We start from the raw sequence: 19,544 nt of genomic DNA, 5'->3' as shown, positions 1-19,544 counted from the left end.
CAAAAAAAGGTTCCCGACCCCTGCCATAGAGGCTTGGGGAGGGTGTTTAGGACTTGTGCCCCTAAGAAGCCAGCCACCTAGCAATGCTATATTTACTATTTACCGTCAATTTTGAATGTTACTATAAATCTCTCCCTTTCATCATTTGTTAAAGTTTTGTTGTCTAATGATTACAAAAGCTGTAAAACTTGTTGATATCTTTTTTCCTGTAGGAAATGCAAATCTAGACATTGAATGTGCTTTTGGTTGGCATTCCCTTTAGAGCATGTGGCTTTTTACAATGCAGGTCAAAGTTCAGGATCCTGAGCCGCTGACAGCCCCTCTGACTGATAACCTGATAGACTTCACAGACCCCATCCCTGTAGTAAGTTCAGCACTGCAGCTCTAAGACTGAAACAATAAGCTTGCACTGCTTCTAGTAAGCCAACACTTACCGTTTGACTATTGTATGGCACAATAATGTCTGTTATAGATTTTTCCACATTGATAAAGTAATATTTTATGGAAACTTTTTAATTGATACAGGTGCCGGCCCCCAAACCCACTATCACTCCTCGATGGATCATTCCAGCTTCAGCACCTACAGTGAGTTTACTGCTAAAATGAGCTGTAAAATCAAGAAAGCTTTTATCTAAAAGTTTAGTGTCATTTTGAATAATTCTTACTAGAAGATGATATATGAGTGAAATTTAAATCTCAGATTGATGAATAGGATGAATACTCAGAATATGATACATTTGGTAAGCCTTAGTACATCCAGAAATCAGTTTTAGCTGTTCTTCCACACACTGACCCATGCATTATTGTAGAAGAGCAGAAACTTTATTTAAGAACTTGTGCATGGATTTCTATTTCTCTGCAGTTCTGTATATGCACTTATACATTTTGCAAAAGCTTTCATATTGCATCTGATGTTGTTAACTCAGATGACGCGTTCTGTAGAGTGTGCATTTTCATTATCCTCACTTCTCACGTTTCTACTAGTTAATTTAGTGACTGACTGTTCCCCCTCCCCTTCCTTTCTCTCGTCTAGCTGTCTGGCACCTTTACTAACGGCCTCCTTGACTGTACAGCAAAGATGTCATCTCCGCATCCAGAGGGGGCTGCTATTTCCCCACTCCCCCATCTCTCTCTCACTCATAATGTGATTGCCACCAGGTTTGTTTCATCCCTGCTCCTCCATTATCTTTCTCTGCTCTGTTGAGGACAGTTGTCCAATTTCCTAAGCAATCAAATTCGCCATTTTCAAAAGAGTCATGCTGTAATTACACCATTATGTGGGGGTGTTTTTTCTACTGAAGTTGTGTATTCCGTTAAATACACTATCGTTTAAAAGTTTTGGGTCGGTACATTTTTTAAAATGTTTTTCAAAGAAATCTATTTTGCTCACCAAGGCAACATTTATGTGAAATATTACAACTAAAAAAATTACTTTTCTATTTGAACATTTTAAAATTGTATGTATTCCTGTGATGGCAAAGCTGAATTTTTGTTGAAAGACCAACAAAACATAAATTATGGTTAGTACGATTTGGATATATATGCATGTGTGTGTGTGTGTGTGTTCGTGTGTGTGTAACTGTAAATGTAATTGGGTGTGGGGATGGAAAAATATTTGAATAAAGGAGCATGTAGGAAAGTACAACAGACATAACCAGAAAAAGAAAAGAAAATTAAAAAAATAAAATAAATAATACTAATTTTGAATGACAAAAATAATGATGATAAAGATAGTAATGGTATCCCAAAAAAACAAAAAAAAACATGGAAATGGAAAATGGGGTATGAGGAAGGTGACAACAGCAAAAGTAATAGCAATATTAATAATAATAGTAATAATAATAATAATAATGATGAATCAAATTAATAAGAAATGATAAATAGTAATAATAGTATTAGCAGTAGTAGTAGTAATGATAAACATATGAACAAATATACTCATTTCATCCAGAATGAGGTTCTAGACTTTTAACGTAGGGACACAACACACACACGCCAAAGATCTAGCGCTGATGAAAGCCGACTGTGTGACACAATAGTGACTTAATAAAAAAAATGACATTAAAAAATGACTTAATATTATAACAGCCTTCTGTCCATTCAATTTTGATTTGCTCGTAGTCATCACTTTTTCTCTTATTTGTCTGAAACAGCATTCTCTCTCATCGACGGTCCGACACTGATTCTACATGTTGAATCGGCCCAAAAAAGAACGACACCGTCCGATTTTCCCTCAAAAAAGGCCGACTGTCGGCTTGATGTGTCCCTGGCTTTACATGTCAGTAATACACCCGCAACAATAGGTGGCATCACATACGCATTAAAACGAGTGTGCCAAGAAATATGATGTGTTCAAAGTCAAAGAAAAACGTACCGTCTAAGAGCCACGTGACTGTCATGTTTGCCTAGCTGACGGGACCAAACTTCCCCCATACATGATCTTAAAACGTAAGACGGTACCCAGATTTTAAAAATTCAATAAGATTTCACTTTTACTGTTAATGAAATTTGGTAGGCTTCATGGTTTTTACTATGAGATGGATAGCCTAATTGTTATATAATTCAGATGGGCTATTGGTTATTTTTGTTATATGCCAAAAAGCGTTTCATTTTTAAATGTGATCGTTTGTACATTTTACCAGTATTTACCATACTTTCAATACAAACATTTAAATATGGAAATTATTTTCAGATAAAAGCATTTTCTTTACAAAAATGTTCTTTATAAAATACAAGATTTGGTGTTGAAAACCCCTTTTTCCAAAAGGTACATCTTGAAAAAGGGCGGTCGGGTCGTCTTATAATCAGGGTCGTCTTGTATTCGGAACAAAATTGCAACAAAAAAAAGTTTTGGTGCAACAGAAATTGCTTTAACCTGAAAAATATAATTGAATTCTTTAGTTTGAAGTATGTTCTTAACTCGGCTTCTGATTGTAACCGCCAAATGCTGAATTGATCTTTGACAGTATTGTGGCTCACCCAGCCAAGGACGACAGCCACAAGCCCAAAGGTCTGCTGACCACTGAACTCTGAGAGTGACGCCTTGAGCACATTCCCAACACCTGTCACTGGACCATCAACAGTTGTCCTTTTGATTACTACATTCCAGTCAAACACATTCCAGGCCCTTACAGTGCAGGCACAGGCAGCTGGACTCTGGGCATGCACGGTGTTGCAATTCCATCTTCAAGAATGCTGGCTTCGGACAGATGGCATCCACAAGCCCAGATCTCAACGCTGACAATTTAACTCGATTGCACAAGGGGTTAGAAGCAGGGTCCAGTGTTTGGGGACCACCATACCTTTTTATAACTTTTTACACCTCTTTTGAGTGACTCTATAGCACATATATACGACCCGGTCCTGTTGTGATTGGATGTTTGATGTAGAATGTTTGATCCACCTGCTCTCCACTTCCTGTTGAGATCTTCTCTGATTGGATGACTGCGAAAGAGCTTGTGAACGCGCTTGGAGTACGATGCACCACTGACTATTTTTAGAACTGAAGTAGTTCTTCCTACAGAAATTATATTTTTTATCTTTGCCTTTCTTTTGCTCTGCTTTCTGTGTTCTTAGGAGAAGTGTAGCTGCATTCATTTTTACGCTTTTAAGTACTGTACTCTAAACTGAAAGGTTGTTAGAGCACTATTGTGTGTAGCATTGGGCAACATGCAGTCATTGAGCCAAGATTTGCTGTTTGAACCTTTTATCAATGCTGTTTTATCCAAACATTGTAGTTATGACCTGCCTTATTTTAATAGTTCATATAAGATTTTAAATGAACATATTACAACATAACGTATTACAATATAGTTTGTCATCTACTGTATTTAGTTGATGTATTTCACTGTGTAGTTTTAAGTGTGCTTCACTGTGTTTATAAATGCTGTTAGATGTTACGAGAGGCACAGGTGCAGCTGAGACCTCTGTCAGGCACTGGCTCGTACAGTATCAAAACTACAGAAGGCTTGGACAATGTAAACAAACGTAATAGGGGGGAAATTACCACTCGCAGTCTGTGCCAGCAGTTACCACAAATGAGAGGCCTTTCATGGACCCTTCTTCCTCCACTTTAAGCATTTGCTGCTATTTTTCAGCACACTGAAAAGTACATCATTGGTATAATCACTGGATCTGAAATCACTGGGATGAAATGTTTGGAGGTCAAATATCAACTTTTTATACAATCAGTTCTTGTGAATAATTAAGTCCGACTTCTTAAAGGTTGTTTTATATGGTCGACATCTTCTGCTTTGCTTTGAGCACTTCCGCTAAAGCAGGGAGTACAATCACAGAAGGCAGTTGTAGCTGGATTCCATTGATATGCTAATTACTTTTGTTCTGTAAGTCTCACACTGTAGGCTTATTTACATATATTAATGATCTGTAGATGTCACAGCAATGATCTGTTTGTATGAAAACACTGACTGTTAGCCTTGTCAAATTTTGTATGATGTGAGGCTTTCCATAAGTAAAAGTATTTTAACGTTGTTATTGACCAGTGCTTTCATGTGTGGACATTTGCTTTCCAATCATGATCTAGTATTGTATATTTGGATGATTGAGTTCCTCATTTAAAAGCAATAGACAACCTTTTTTTTTTTTTTTCATTTAATTACTTCATCTCATATTGCTGATGTTTGTCCAGTATTTATGGGTTAAACTATAAGGCTTTTTTTAGGCATAATAAAGGAAAACATTAACATTAGTTAGAAAATCACTGAATTTCCCCGATACACTTGATGGCCAAGAATGTACAGTTTACAGCGGACCAGCAGATGGAGCCAGAGCTCCTCACCACCCAAATGAGTGAGACTCCGATTTGAGTCTTCTAGCTTCAATAAATGCTCTGCAACTTTTTTTTCTTTTCTTTTTTTTTGGTGGTGGTGGTGTTCGCCTCATATTTAAGGAAATTAGTAGTTTGAAAGCAATTTTATTTATTTAAAAAATGGCAAAAAACAAAACAAACGCAGAATACTCATGCTTCTTAAGCTTTCTAACCAAACTGTTTAATTTACAGCACATTTATTTTACTCAAACAGAAAAGATGAACGTATGATGATTCATTGTCATAATTTGAAACTACGTCGTAAAATACGCAGTTGCTCAAAAAGGCCAAATTGAAATAGAGGGCAATCCTAATATTTTATTATTAATAAATAATTTTAACAATTAGCTTTCCAAATACATTTAATATGATTACTTAAAGCTGTAAAGTTAACATAAAACCAAAGCAGTCTGCACTTCTTTATAGTTGACAACTGTGTAAAATATATCAGTAATTCGTTTAAAACCCTGTGCAAACTTATACAAAGCTAATACATTTTGGACATAATGTTACAGGAGGAAGTCAATTTAATTGGCTGGGTTTATTCATGTGTTTGTACAATAGACTACTACACAAAGCCTCACTAAGACTAGCCTAGTTATTCTCTTAGGAGAACTGCTGCTGGTGCTTAATTTCTCAGTCCATTGTTTTGGAAAATCCTCAATATGATGGCGCCAAATCTCACTTTTAATGGGACTGTTCTTCTAAATTATGACATTTCATCTGGACATGAACATAGTTGTTGGAAAATATCTGTGTATTTATTATATGTTGCATGTGAACAATCGTGTAGCCTATTTGTGCAGTAGCACAATTGTAAATGTAGCCTACATGATTCCCTTTAACCATAGCCTATTGTCGCTAAATGTTTTCCTTCATTTTTACCCAGTGTGAACTGCAGATTGTGAGTAACAATGGTTTCCTCAATTCGCTAATTAATTTTTTTCATGTTTATTATTAGCCAGCATTAGTTGATGATCATTGAGGGAGGTGGCTTCGCGTTTACAGTTGCCACAGCACAGCTCGCATATCTTTTACTTGAATGCCTGACGCGCGCTCGAGCGCAGTCCGACGGTCCACGAGCGACTTTAGCGAGAACTACTGAGCGCGCACGCTTCAGCTGACCCGAGACCTATTTCAGTTGTTCGTTTGAGCTTTATTCAGCACTAAAGCAGTACTTTATTAAACACAGGGTATGGTGACTGAGAGGAACGGAGGAATTCTCCCTTCGGCCGTCTTCAGCGTTGAATGAAACTGTCTGCAAAATGACCTGCCAAACGCGCAGATGTGTCGAGCTGTGAGGGAGTAGTGCCGTTCAATCAAGAAACTTCTGTTTGCTTTGACTGACATTGAAACGGAATGGCATCAGTGTCGTGGAGACACGCGCTTTTCTTCTTGGTAGTTGGTAAGTTAAACTGGTTTGTCCTGTTTATGTCTACCTATTATGTAGGCTATGTTTCTGAAATTTCATACTGACTGTAAAATACAAAAAAGAAAGCTAGAACAAATCATAACGAGCTATCCAGTTGTTTGCTTGTTTTATTGGTTTGTAGTGGTTCGTTAGACGTGACTTGCTGGCACTACGGTTATATCTCAGTAAGGTTTTGAGTCAGAAGTCAAATGTGTTTTTGCAGTGTTTTTGTAAGTTGGTTGGTTTTAATCAAATACAAACCATATTAAGATAAAAATGAATGTGAGGGTTAACAGTGAACACACTAGTGCATTATCTCGGGCAAAGTATCAACTAGCTATAATGAATGCTGATCCTGTGTTCTCAGGACAAGAGTATTGTTTAAAAAAAATCATGTCAGTTAGCTAGGACAATTGTAGCATATATTAGCTTAATATGTATACATTATATTTATATATTTATACAGGTTATTAATTGCATTATTAGCTGGCCAATATATTTCATGTAACCTTTTACATTTTAAAACGTGGAATATTTTTACAGAACACATGCTTTTAGTCTTTTTCACAACATGCATGCAGAGGTTGGAAATTTTGATCAAAGTGACAAGTCCACCCACATATGGGTCAATTATCTAATTAATAATGCATGGCAACCTCCTTCTGTTGGAAAGAATTCATTTCACACTTACCTTAACAAGCTCACTGAGCTGCTGAGCATGACTAAAAAGCTGCTCTTTGCTTGCCTTGATTTCCTGTCACCATTCAATTGGGATTCAAATTTTTACCCGAAGATTTGACATACTTTTGTTTAGCATTAATGTATGTTTAATGCAAATATGTGCGATTCATTGTTGTGAACTGACTCTAAGTCAAGTAATACATAAACAAGAAAGTATGAGACTTTCTTGTTTATGACAGTGACAATAATGTATCTGGCTCTCTGACAGCAGAGGGAAACAGAATGCTCATGGATTCACACAAGAGAATGGCATTAAGCTCATGTGCAATCAGTCTGTAGAAATATGTAACTCTTGAATAAACACTTCTGCTTCAGTTAAGCCCGCTGTAGTGAGTGCCCTATAAAATATGTAGATTTAACAGGACAATATCCAGACTTTGAAACAGTGCAAAGTGAACTCAGGAGGAGTGCATGTTAACAAAGGCTCTGATGTTAACTATTCTTTTAAATAAAGCCTTTACATACTCTACGAAAGTATGGGGAAAAACCCTTGAGATATTTCCTTTCCTTTCCTTTGCCTTTTTCATTTCCCTTCCCTTTGGCTTTTACATTTCATTCTCCCTTTCCTTTCCTTTCCTTTCCTTTCCTTTCCTTTCCTTTCCTTTCCTTTCCTTTCCTTTCCTTTCCTTTCCTTTCCTTTCCTTTCCTTTCCTTTCCTTTCCTTTCCTTTCCTTTCCTTTCCTTTTCCTTTCATTCCCTTTCCTTTGCCTTTTTCATTTTGTTTCCTTTATATTCCCTTTCCATTTTCCTTACATCCTCTTTCCCATTTAATTTCCTTCCCATTGTCTTTTCCTTCCCTTCCCTTTGGCTTTCCCTTTTCATTCTCTTTCCCCTTTCCTTTCCTTTCCATACCCTTTGACTTTTCCATTTCGTTCTCTTTCATTTCCTTTTCCTTTTCTTTACTTTCCCTTTGGCCTTTCCTTTCCCCTGCCCTTTGGCTTTTCATTCTTCCTTTCCTTTCCTTTCCCTTTTCCCTTCCCTTTGGCTTTTCCTTTTCATTCCTTTCTTTTCCCTTCCCTTTGGCTTTTCCTTTTCATTCCTTTCTTTTCCCTTCCATTTGGCTTTTCCTTTTCATTCCTTTCTTTTCCCTTCCATTTGGCTTTTCCTTTTCATTCCTTTCTTTTCCCTTCCCTTTGGCTTTTCCTTTTCATTCCTTTCTTTTCCCTTCCCTTTGGCTTTTCCTTTTCATTCCTTTCTTTTCCCTTCCATTTGGCTTTTCCTTTTCATTCCTTTCTTTTCCCTTCCATTTGGCCCTCTCCTCTCCTCTCCTCTCCTCTCCTCTCCTCTCCTCTCCTCTCCTCTCCTCTCCTCTCCTCTCCTCTCCTCTCCTCTCCTCTCCTCTCCTCTCCTCTCCTCTCCTCTCCTCTCCTCTCCTCTCCTCTCCTCTCCTCTCCTCTCCTCTCCTCTTTTGCCTTTCCATTCATTTAATTTAATTTCCTTTCCCTTTTCCCATTCTTCCTTTTATAGATGGCTTCCACCCTACTTTCTTTATAGATAGCTATGTCCATCTTGTCACGCAGATGCAGGGGAGAGAGCCTGAGAAGAGAGGATATTGATGGCGTCATAACTGTTCACTACTGGCAGAGAAAAAGGTGGCTTTATGCTGCCGTTGCAAACCGAGAGATAAATGTCAAGCACACTTTTTAAAAATCGAACAAAGCTTTCATTGTGTTCCAGGCCAGAATGCTCTGTCTTTTGAGACCCACTGAGATGCATTGCCCTCATATATCTGACATTTGAAAGTCTACCACAGACAAAAACACCACATACAGTTAAGGACACTTCAAGGATGTGTCCTGTACTGTTCTCTAAACACAGATTAACTGGGTGCATTTCTCTGATTAACGTGAATAACCTGATGGCAGTGGGCGGGGAGATCTGGACAGCCGTAACAAGTGAAGATGAATATATGGCTGCTCTATTTCTTTGCGCTTGTCAGGGCCGCTTTGTATTTCATTCCCAATGTACTGCCTTAAGCAGTTCAACCCTTGTAGTAATTCAGTTCAGTAGGTATCGAATCCAAGTGCATAAGTAAGCATTGTGTGTAAAGAATGTAATGGTAAATGATATTTATGGAATTCGTCTTACCAACGGAGCATTTGGAATTACATCCACGGGGTGGCTGAAGTAAACTAAGCATGCTTTATTGCGTCAAATGGCTGCTGGAGCTGAACACATTAAATTCATCCATATTTCTGATTAGAGCTCACAGTCCAGGCATGTGGCACTGTCTGAAGACAATGCAAAAGAAGATTGAATTAATCAAAATATTAGTTAGCCACATGAGTCCTGATACCATTCAAGCTGAAAGAAGTAACTTTTTATGCTGTTCATAAACTCAGATGACCCTTTTGAGTCGTGTTTGGCACATGACTGCTTCACCTGCATCAACAATCATATTTTGTGGGGAAAAGAGCATTGCATAACCTATTTGGCCAGCAGAATGCATATGGGAGATGTGAATACAAAAGCATTTTTCAGTTATGAAATGTATATTTAAATATCAACCTTATCTCAAATGTTTTCAAATGATTTCAAATAAAGGACAAATAAAAATAGAAATACAGATACTTGGTGACATGCAGAGCTGTAAAATGTATGTAGCATAGCTCATAATTTGGTCTTATGCGCTTTTAATTTTTTACATTTCATATCAAATTCTCTGGCATTTGATTGCAGACTTTAGCATTGTGACAAATCTGAGAGCAGACAGATATCTTCTGAAACTTTATAGGACACATTTGAGTATACTGGTGTTTTTTTGTCTGAAAAAGCAGGAGGCTTCTGTAAAAGTCTCAATTGAATCACTGTCTTGAAGTAGCATTGGAGAGTTTTTCTTTTCAACAGAATGGCAGAGGCATGAGTCTTAGCTCATATAAATAAAAACGGGCTGTTTGTGCGCCAGCCCTGCCTCTTGAGGCGCATTTAGGATTTGTCTAGCTACAAAATTAAAGCATTGCTCTGTTTGATGCATTAAGAAATAGGCGTTGGACTGAAAAATACAGTGAATATTTAATGCCTAACTTTGTCGTGTGATGTCAGTTGGGAATCGGCATGCTGGAATGTGCGGCTCTCTGCATCACTGCTGGTTGGGTTGGAACTCCTGCATTAGCTGATTATTCATTATGCAGATTGAGTCACCCTATAAACTGCGTTGCATCATGCTGTGGTATAAATTAGTTTTAAAGGAAAACAAGAGGTGAATTGATTCATCTGCTCACTGGCATGTTTGAGCTTAAAGGCTCAACTGGCCTCTCTTATCAAGCAGGGGACAGACAACATGGCATTGACATTGAATGTGGCATAATGTGCTGTGAAGAATCATTCTGGAGTCTTTGGTTTGATTGTTAAAGAGACGCTTCAAGCAGCGCGAAACCCCATACAGTGTTTTTAAGACCTCTCTGACAGCAAGAGCTACGGAAACAAGAAGTTTCTCGGCCCCTGAGTGAGCAGTGGCATCTCACCCACAACTACTTGCCCCCGAGTTGTAAACCAACACTTGAGCCAACAAAAGCATTCATTTTATTTCCCCTTAGATTCGACATGGGAAACTCAGTGGTTAAGGTATTTTAGCAGCTTAAAACCTTTTTATTAATTATCCATATAAAGCAGTCATATCTTTTAAAACAATATATTTTTTCCTCCCAAAACAGAATTTAGCTTTTCATGATCATGTTTTCATAATACAATGAACTCGAAATCTGCTAAGGGGTAATTATGTAATAAATCATGTATGGATTTATAATCTTTTATTGGAAAATTAAACTACATTTGATCAAACTTTGATTACCTTAATCTTTTAAACAACTGCGAAGATATTGATCAGAGTATACATTTTAGAAAAATCACCTGTCAAGTTTATAATAGGCTATATTACATCAGCATATGATAGTCAAATTGGATGACTACAGGGACTCATCTCAAGATCACTCATTTAACAGTTCATCTATTACCAAAATATGGAAAAAAGATCAGTCAAGAATAGATCATTTAAAATATTTAAATCGGGAATGTCAGAATTAGAATGCATAGTTAGTGTGGGTTTTCCAGGAAACACATGCACGCATGGACCTCTGCTTCTGGTATTGTGCACGTTATTTTTTGACAGACATTGATGTCATGCTATTCAAATGATGTGGATTTGAAAACAGATGGATCGGTAATGATCATTTATGTTTTAGCCAGCAAGTATTCAGTGAAGTGATTGATGCCCATGATTGAGTGTGTTATGTCAATGTTTTTAGTTCTAATATAAGTTTTTGACGGACTTGATAACGTGCATGAGGGGTGAAATATGTTTGATTTTAGGGTAATTGTAAACGGAGTGTCTATTTACAATGAGTGAAAATAGCCCACCTTGTTGGCAAAGACTATTTACACTAACTCCGCCCACTCATGTCCGGTTGTGCCAGACAAAATTATGTAAAACCCTGGACTGTTGGCAGAAAGTTTTGATGCAAATCGACCCGATTTCGAATCCACCTTTTGCCGTACTCGCTCTACTCCCTTTTACCATTACATTTAAGTTCGGAAAGGCATTTATTTTCAATAAAAATTAAGAAAATATTCGAAAAGTAGTAAAAAAAAGTGTTAAACGTGTGTTTAATAATAAAGTTTTTAATGGTTAGGTTTAGGGGTAGGTGTAGAATCCATTTAATAATTTTAATGGACCCACTTTACATTAGGTGGCCTTAACTACTATGTACTAACATTTCAATTAATCCTTTGATACAATGCACTTATTGTGTACATGCATGTTTTTACATTGTACTTACATTTTTTAAATTAGCTGCATGTAATTATATCTGTAATTAATTTCTGTAGTTACATAATTACACTGTTGACACTCCCCTTACACCTAACCCTACCCTTAAACTTGCCCAAACCACCACACCTGTCCCTAACTTTACCCGTATCCCACCTCAATATCAGCAAATGTGTTTTGCAATACAATATGAACACAATCAGTACATTGTACTTATTTTTTGATGTAAGTACATGGTAGTTAAGGCCACTTAATATAAAGTGGGGCCATTTAAATAAATATAGTAATTTACACTGTATGTTATTATTGCATACCGTTTAATGTACAACAACACTGAGGTGCAAATAGTATCTGCCACGGTTTATAAGTAAAAATAGTATCTAACAACTATTCACACTTATTGCAAAGAAAATACTGCTATTTTAGTGTAAATAGAATCTATCACTATTTTCTCTATTGTAAATAGCAGAAAATGCATCTATTTCCACTTAGTCTAAATAGAATCGATTGCAATTTAAACTTGTATTGTATTAGCATATATCGCTAAGAAAATAGCTATTTTCACTTGGTATAAAAAGCCTCTGCCAATTATAAAATGTGCTGGAGACTTTTGTAGTTTATTATCCTTATTTTAAGGAATGAAGTTTATTTTGTGGCTTAAATAAATTACATGTTACTATGAGACTTTGACATTTTTGGCACTGTGATCTGTGGGCTATATAGATGTTCTGCCTTTGATTAGAAAATCATTAGTTGTATATATGAGGAACAGAAATCAAATGAATAGCTGATATAAAAAGATTTTTGTAGAATAGATTCTTTAAAGGCATTTTAATATGTAATTTACATATTAAATGCTGTTTGTTGACTTCAGCTCAGCATTCAACACTGTCATCCCATCCAAGTTAATTGCCAAACTTGGAGACCTGGGCATCAACACTTCAATGTGTAACTGGATTTTGGACTTCCTAACTGACAGACCCCAGAATGTTCGATCAGGATCCACCTGCTCCACATCCATCACACTCAACACTGGTGTACCACAGGGCTGTGTGCTAAGTCCGTTTCTCTACTCCCTCTTCACCTCCGACTGCAAGCCTGTGTATGGAACTAATTCCATCGTCAAGTTTGCGGACGACACTACGGTGATTGGTCTCATCAGCAACAACGATGAGACTGCCTACAGGGAAGAGATCCAGCACCTGGCCACATGGTGCGCTGATAATAACCTGCTCCTCAACACCACCAAAACGAAGGAGCTCATCGTGGACTTCAGGAAGGAGTCAAGAGGCACACACGACACCATCCACATCAATGGAATGGCTGTTGAGCGTGTCTCCAGTTTCAAGTTCCTGGGGATCCACATCTTGGCGGACATGTCGTGGACGACCAACACCTCCAGCCTGGTCAAGAAGGCTCACCAGCGCCTCTTCTTCCTGAGGACACTGAGGAAGAATCAGCTCTCCTCTGCTATCCTGGTGAACTTCTACCGCTGCGCAATAGAGAGCATCCTGACCAACTGTGTGGCAGTATGGTATGGGAGCTGCTCTGTTGCGGAGCGCAAGGCACTGCAGCGGGTGGTGAAAACTGCCCAGCGCATCACAGGGACTCCACTGCCTGCCATCGAACACATCCAGAGGAAACGCTGCCTGCATCGAGCTCGCAGCATCCTCAAGGACTCCTCTCACCCAGCCCACAGACTGTTTTCTCTCCTGCCCTCCGGCAGGCGTTTCAGGATCCTCCGGACCAGGACCAGCAGACTAAAGAACAGTTTTTTCCCCAGAGCTGTCTCTTTATTGAACTCAAACCCCCGTTGATCCACTTCCCTCATAAACTGATAACTCTCCTACCTCACATCTGCCTTCACTTTGTTATTTGCACTACTGACTGTTTATTACAGTAACAACTGTTTACTTATGCATTCTGCACCACTATACCGTAACTGGATAATGCTCATCTGCACTGCCGACTGTATTTACAGTAACAATGTTTACATTTGCATTTTGCACCGTACTTCTAACTGGAATATGCAACCACTTTCCACTGCACTTTTACACTTTCTTTCGGATAGCTCTGTCCATAATTTATTGTACTAACTTAATCCACTGCTATATTCCTCATATTAGCCTAACATATTATTGTATACCTCTAACTGTAAAATTCTGTTCAAGTAATAACCGTCTGTATATTTATTCATAGTACATAGTCACCTGTAAATTCTGTTTATAGTAATAGCCATCTGTATATTTATTCATAGTACATATTCACCTGTAAATTCTGTTTATAGTAATAGCCATCTGTATATTTATTCACTGTATATATTCATCTGTAAATTCAGTTCTACTTATAGTAATAACCATCTCTCTACTTATACATATTTATATATATTCAGAACATTTTTATGTCCTGCACTTACGCAACCATTGTATATATCCTGCACTTGCTGCTATTGCACTTCTGGTTAGACCTAAACTGCATTTCGTTGCCTTGTACTTGTACTTGTGTAATGACAATAAAGTTGAATCTAATCTAATCTAATCTAATATGTGAAATCAGGCTACTTTAGAGCATTAATGATGAGTGTTTCAATTGTACTTGGGTATGGTTTCAACAAGTATACTTGTCTGTGACCTAACTGCAAAAGATATGAACTATTTATAGGTATTATTGGTTATTGTCTTAGACAATTCAAAGAAATATATATATACACATTTTTATACCCTATATACAAATTCTGACGCAAACGCACAAATCATCATCTTAACTCTGATCATCAGCATAACTCTGACACTTACTATAAAGTGCATTTCAATTGCTGCCTACAACAAATTACAGTGCAAGGTGTCGATTAACTCTTACAGCAGTGAGTCATGGTGACCTGCAGCAAATGACCCTTTTTAATGGAAACCAGCCGTTGGTGTAATGGCCATGAGTGATCCATCACCTGTACGGACAGATACGCTGACATTCATTGCCCTGGTAATTGCTTCATCACAAAGGACCTGTGCCATGGCCCATGTAGATTATTTTGGAATGCCATGATGGATGTTGTGCATGTGTGTTTCTGTGATAAGAAGAGTAAATGGTGGCATGTGCTTTATCAATAGCCATAAACCGTTGCAGAGCCTGATTTCACCAAGTGCAACATGTTTCTAAATCAACGTTTTTGACAATCCTGGAACAACATTCCAATCAACCAATCAGATTTGAGGGAGTTTACAGTTTGCAAGTTTAGGCTTACAACCAGGGTTAGGTTATTTACCCATCTAGTCATTTCCCTCTCATTTTAGGGACAACTTATGGGTTAGGTTAAGGGGTAGGGATATGGTTAGGATTAAATTTGCTGACAGGAATGTTGTTCCAGGATCAACAGAACATGTTGAACCTGGAACTGGTGTAATTCTGCAATATCAGGACATGCGACCATGTTACACTATAAGAGGATGAAAAAAGGAAGTAGCAATTTGTACCGGCACATTGCTTGTTCCCAAAAATGGCAAACAGTGCTTGATCAGACGGCCATCCAGTGTAGTTCACTCGCAAAACACTTTAAAATACGGGTTGCTTCTTGACTGGGAGTGCTGTATGTTACTGTCACCATGTTTTTTCCCCCTGCAGCGTACTGCAGGCTAATCATCAGTTACTCACCCTCATGTTGTTCCAAACCTGTAATACTTTCGTTCTAGTCTGGGTAAACCCAGCCTGATCTGCCGGCGATTTGATTTCACCCTGCAACTCAGTCTGGAAACCTGTACATTAATTTCTACTGCTTCTGTTACACTTTTGCGGGAACCAATCACAGACTGGGTTATCCACCTGGCACGCTATTGGCAGGTTTAACACAATGACGGATAGAGAAGCGATGGGTCGTTGCCCGTTGATCACGCCTCTTGTGCAGTAGAAAATACATAGCAGACTCCCCAGACCAATGTTCAATCCTAAATTGAGCTTGGTCTGGGGATAGCCAGACAACTTTCATTCATTATTGGAACACAAATGAAGATATTTTGAATTAACAAAAAAAATTATATTTTACTGTCTGAGGTGTCCTGCAGCTTTGAAGCTTCCATTGGGTTCCAGAGACAGTGTAACATGTACAAATGACACCTTTCTCCCAACAGCACTCTGGCCTCGAGTCAGACATGCCAAAACCAGTGATATAGTGCCAGTCCAAATCATTGTGATGGTCACTCCTGAAATACAAAATGCACAGATGACATTTTACATTTATTTTGTGCTTGTTTGGAAAAGAATAAGAACAAGACATTACATTTTTGTATCTAATAAGTCATTTTTACTGGACACCTTTTTGTAGCAGAACATCAGTCTTGATCATTTGACATATGGTCCTTTCAAAAGTACATTTTCTCAGATGATACCAACCTATCCTGTTGTCATCATAAATCCAGCGTATTAGAGTCTGGCTCTTGAGTTGCATCCCACTCAGTATCCGTCAATCTCACTCTCTGTCTGCGTCCATTTACTAACGTGAGACACTCGTTGTGGAAGGCATTAATTTGACCAATTATGAGGCTGTTACACCTTAAGAAAACATGACAGCTTGACAGTAGCATAAAAAGCACGCTGAAGGAAAAATTCAGTAACTGAGCAATTTCAGTATAATGCATCTGTCAGCAATATTTGTCCACCACAGTCTCAAGTGCTGCCTGAAGAGCATCAGTTTAACACAACAATACGTTTAATTGAAAATTTCGTGTTCAATACAACTTCAACTTAAAAAAGTTTGAGTCCAGTTTTTATAAAGGTACATTTGCAGCAATGCACTTGCCCTGTTTAAGGTGCAGATACAGTGTTTTATCCCATAGAGAGAATTTTGTGGCCTTTTGAATTGTGAATCTCAACGTGTCATTGTTTCACATACTTACCAGTAACATATTCACACATCTCGTGCGTCATTGTTTGGAAGAGGAAACGCACTTAATAGGGTATCAGCTATACAAACACAAAACTGAATGCAGAGTGATGCTGATATATTTCATGTTTAGTTAAGCATAACAGATATGTTGACACAGAGGAGGAGCAAGGACATAGTTCTGAAACTGCAGCTGGACTATAAACTGGGGCGATTCTAAGATTTTCATTTTAGGGGGGCTCAGCCCCCAACGAGGGTATGTAAAAAAAATGGTAACACTTTAGTTTAGGGTCCAATTCTCACTATTTACTAGCTTATTAGAATGCATATTAGGCTGTTTATTATTACTGATATATCTCGCACTTGACGTCGAGTCCTGCTGCTAAAGTTCGCCCTCAGCAGCTTCTGCGTAGATAAAGCCTGCCTAACTTTACTCTGATTTGATTGGTTTTGTCAAATATTTTGACATTGGCGAGCGGTGACAGACCAATGAGGCTCAGATCAGATCAGATCTGACGTGCACTCTGCTCGGCGCCACTGCGGATTGAAGAACACGCTGATTGAAAGACGGGACGAAGCCGAAGCTTCCCGTCAGTTTCATACGTTATAAAGGTTAATCACAAATTTGTAGAAGTTTAGGGGGGGCCTAGTGACGCCCATGACTATAAATAATATCAGTTCATGTCTTCATGTCTCTTGTTAGGTGCAGCATTAATTCAGTGGACTGAAAGGGCACTGTAGAGTTTCCAGGGACTGTAGTCCCTTTTGTGTTCAGATTCTGGACTCAACTTTTCTATACAATGAAAGCAGAGCCTTGCCGTTTCAGAGTTGCTCTGACCCAGTCGCCTTGCCATAACAATTTGGCCCTTGTCAAAGTAGCTCAGATCTTTATTCCCGTCCATTTCTCCTGCGTCCAACACGTTGATTACAAGAACTAATTGTTTGCTTATCTAATCTACCCAGACTTTAATATGTGGCCTGGTCAATGATGATCAAGGATATTTGTTTAGATCTGTCATAATGTTTTGGCTAATCAGTGTATATACTTATTATAGTCTTCAAAATCCATAAAGCATCTTTAAGTAAATTTCAGTCTGTTCTTCATTCAATGCTTGAAATATAACTCGCCTGTTATTGGTTACTCAATTTTTTTTCAATTGAAATAAAACGGAAATAAAATAAATATTAGATAAAAAAAAAAACCTGACCTTAAAAACAAAATTTGTCCTTTTGTGTTGCATGGAAGAAATAATGTTAAATGTTTTTCAAACAACATGAGTGGGAGTTAATGACTATTCCTCACAGCCAGCCTCACATCATACAGCTGCATAAATACTCTTTACTGAAAAGATGATGATGAATATTCCATTCAAACCAGTCAAAGTTATGGAGATGATCAAGAGGAATCTCGAAATACTCTCGTTTAGTTCTCCTCTCTTTCAAAATTTATCTCAACTCTTGTTTGTGTTGAAGAGAGAAAAATAAGGCCATGTGGCAGCATAATGTTAACTTTCTGTAATATGTTAGCTACAAGTTTTTGTGTGTTTATTGTAATTTTTAAAGTTTATTATAACCTTGACTTTAGGAGGCCTGCAACAATGCACAGCATTTAAAGGCACAAAAAACAACATTATGCTGCCTTCTAAGATGTCATGCTTTGGCAAATTGTAAGGCAATCCCAGGATGCACTGTAACAAGTTCTGTAAAAATGTGTCCAAGATGACAAATGTAGTCGAATGAAAAAGCAACTATAAATATACTTTTTTAAATACTGAAAATTATTGATTCAAAAAAAGATTTTAAAAAATCTATTTTAATTAAATATAAATCATATTCAGTGCAGTTGCACTGAGTTGCTATTTTCTGTGTACAGATATTCTGAGTGGTTTGTGACAAATTGAAGTGGTTCTGAAAACACTTGTTTGTGAGTTTACCACTTAACAGCAGCCAGAACAGATGGATGTGATCTGTATGGCCCAGCATCCTCCTACACACTCTGGGCTGGCCTCAACTTTAGTATTTAAGTTAGTTAAAAGTAATTGCAAAATGTCTTGTGAAAGTTAGTTCTCAGTTTTAGCATAATTTCTTTTGTAATGCCATATGGGTTGCCTTATCTAATGCAAATACATTCATAAATGTTTAAATGTGACTTAAGTATACAAATAGTTTTTTGGCGCCACTGCATGTACAAAATGATGTGTTCTTTTCCTGTTATTTATAATGATTGGCAAGTTGTCTTTACTAATATCTGTTTTTAATGAGTTCAGCTCCTCAGGAAGCAAACATGTGAAAAAATACTGTGGCCTGTCCCCTCCACCGTAAGTGCAATCTTGGTAAAAAAAATTCACATTGCATAAGCAAATATGCCACTTTTGGCTGTATCGGGAGGCAAAACTGGAACACTGTTCCACTGTATTATTCATTTTTCCTTTCATCCATCTTCAGGGCAATATAAAAGCTCACGCCTGCTAGAATCGCACATGAAATAGAATTGCTTTGGGTGCAAAGTTGTCTATGTCGTGTTGTCGGAGGGTTCCAATGTGCTTTTAATTTGAAATCACACTCTTTTTGCATTTGAATTTGCACTTGCACACCACAAGTGTGACGGGTGACATATTACTGTCTAATTGACTAAAGGATCTAGATATCATCCAGATTGCCCACATATTGCAGATGGGAAGTAGTTACACACACACACACACACACACAAATATGCTGTGAATGTCAGCGAGAGCAGTGATGTTTACACACAGATACTAATGAAGTGTTCTGGTGGAAAGGTTCCTGTCATATTGACAATATTGCATCAAAGGTCATATATAAATGTGACATGCTTGATATTGTCTTCTCTGTACTCGGTTGGTTGGGAATTTTACTGCTTTACACATACAGTTTTCTGTTCCTCACCATATAACCATTCACTTTC

General features: G+C 37.8%; 2 protein-coding genes across 4 annotated transcripts in view; both read left to right on the top strand.

Annotated features, from left to right (window-relative positions):
• The window catches only part of epb41l5 (erythrocyte membrane protein band 4.1 like 5), a 55,485-nt gene extending 50,994 nt beyond the window's left edge, over positions 1 to 4,491 (top strand). For all 3 annotated transcript variants that reach the window (XM_079821449.1, XM_079821447.1, XM_079821448.1), the window contains exons 23-26: positions 287 to 364; positions 526 to 585; positions 1,034 to 1,158; positions 2,967 to 4,491. In XM_079821449.1, the coding sequence (XP_079677575.1) occupies positions 287 to 364; positions 526 to 585; positions 1,034 to 1,158; positions 2,967 to 3,033 (330 nt within the window). In that variant the 3' untranslated portion in view covers positions 3,034 to 4,491. The remainder of the gene's footprint in view (positions 1 to 286; positions 365 to 525; positions 586 to 1,033; positions 1,159 to 2,966) is intronic.
• A 922-nt stretch (positions 4,492 to 5,413) lies between these two features.
• Positions 5,414 to 19,544, top strand: part of ramp1 (receptor activity modifying protein 1) — a 37,844-nt gene continuing 23,713 nt past the window's right edge. The window contains exon 1 of the mRNA XM_079821451.1: positions 5,414 to 6,233. Coding sequence (XP_079677577.1) covers positions 6,188 to 6,233 — 46 coding nt within the window. The 5' untranslated portion in view covers positions 5,414 to 6,187. The remainder of the gene's footprint in view (positions 6,234 to 19,544) is intronic.

Source organism: Gobio gobio (assembly GCF_949357685.1).
Source record: "Gobio gobio genome assembly, chromosome: 7".
Classification (NCBI taxonomy): Eukaryota; Metazoa; Chordata; class Actinopteri; order Cypriniformes; family Gobionidae; genus Gobio; species Gobio gobio.
The sequence above is the reverse complement of the archived record's forward strand: the minus strand, read 5'-3'. Positions and strand labels throughout refer to the sequence as shown.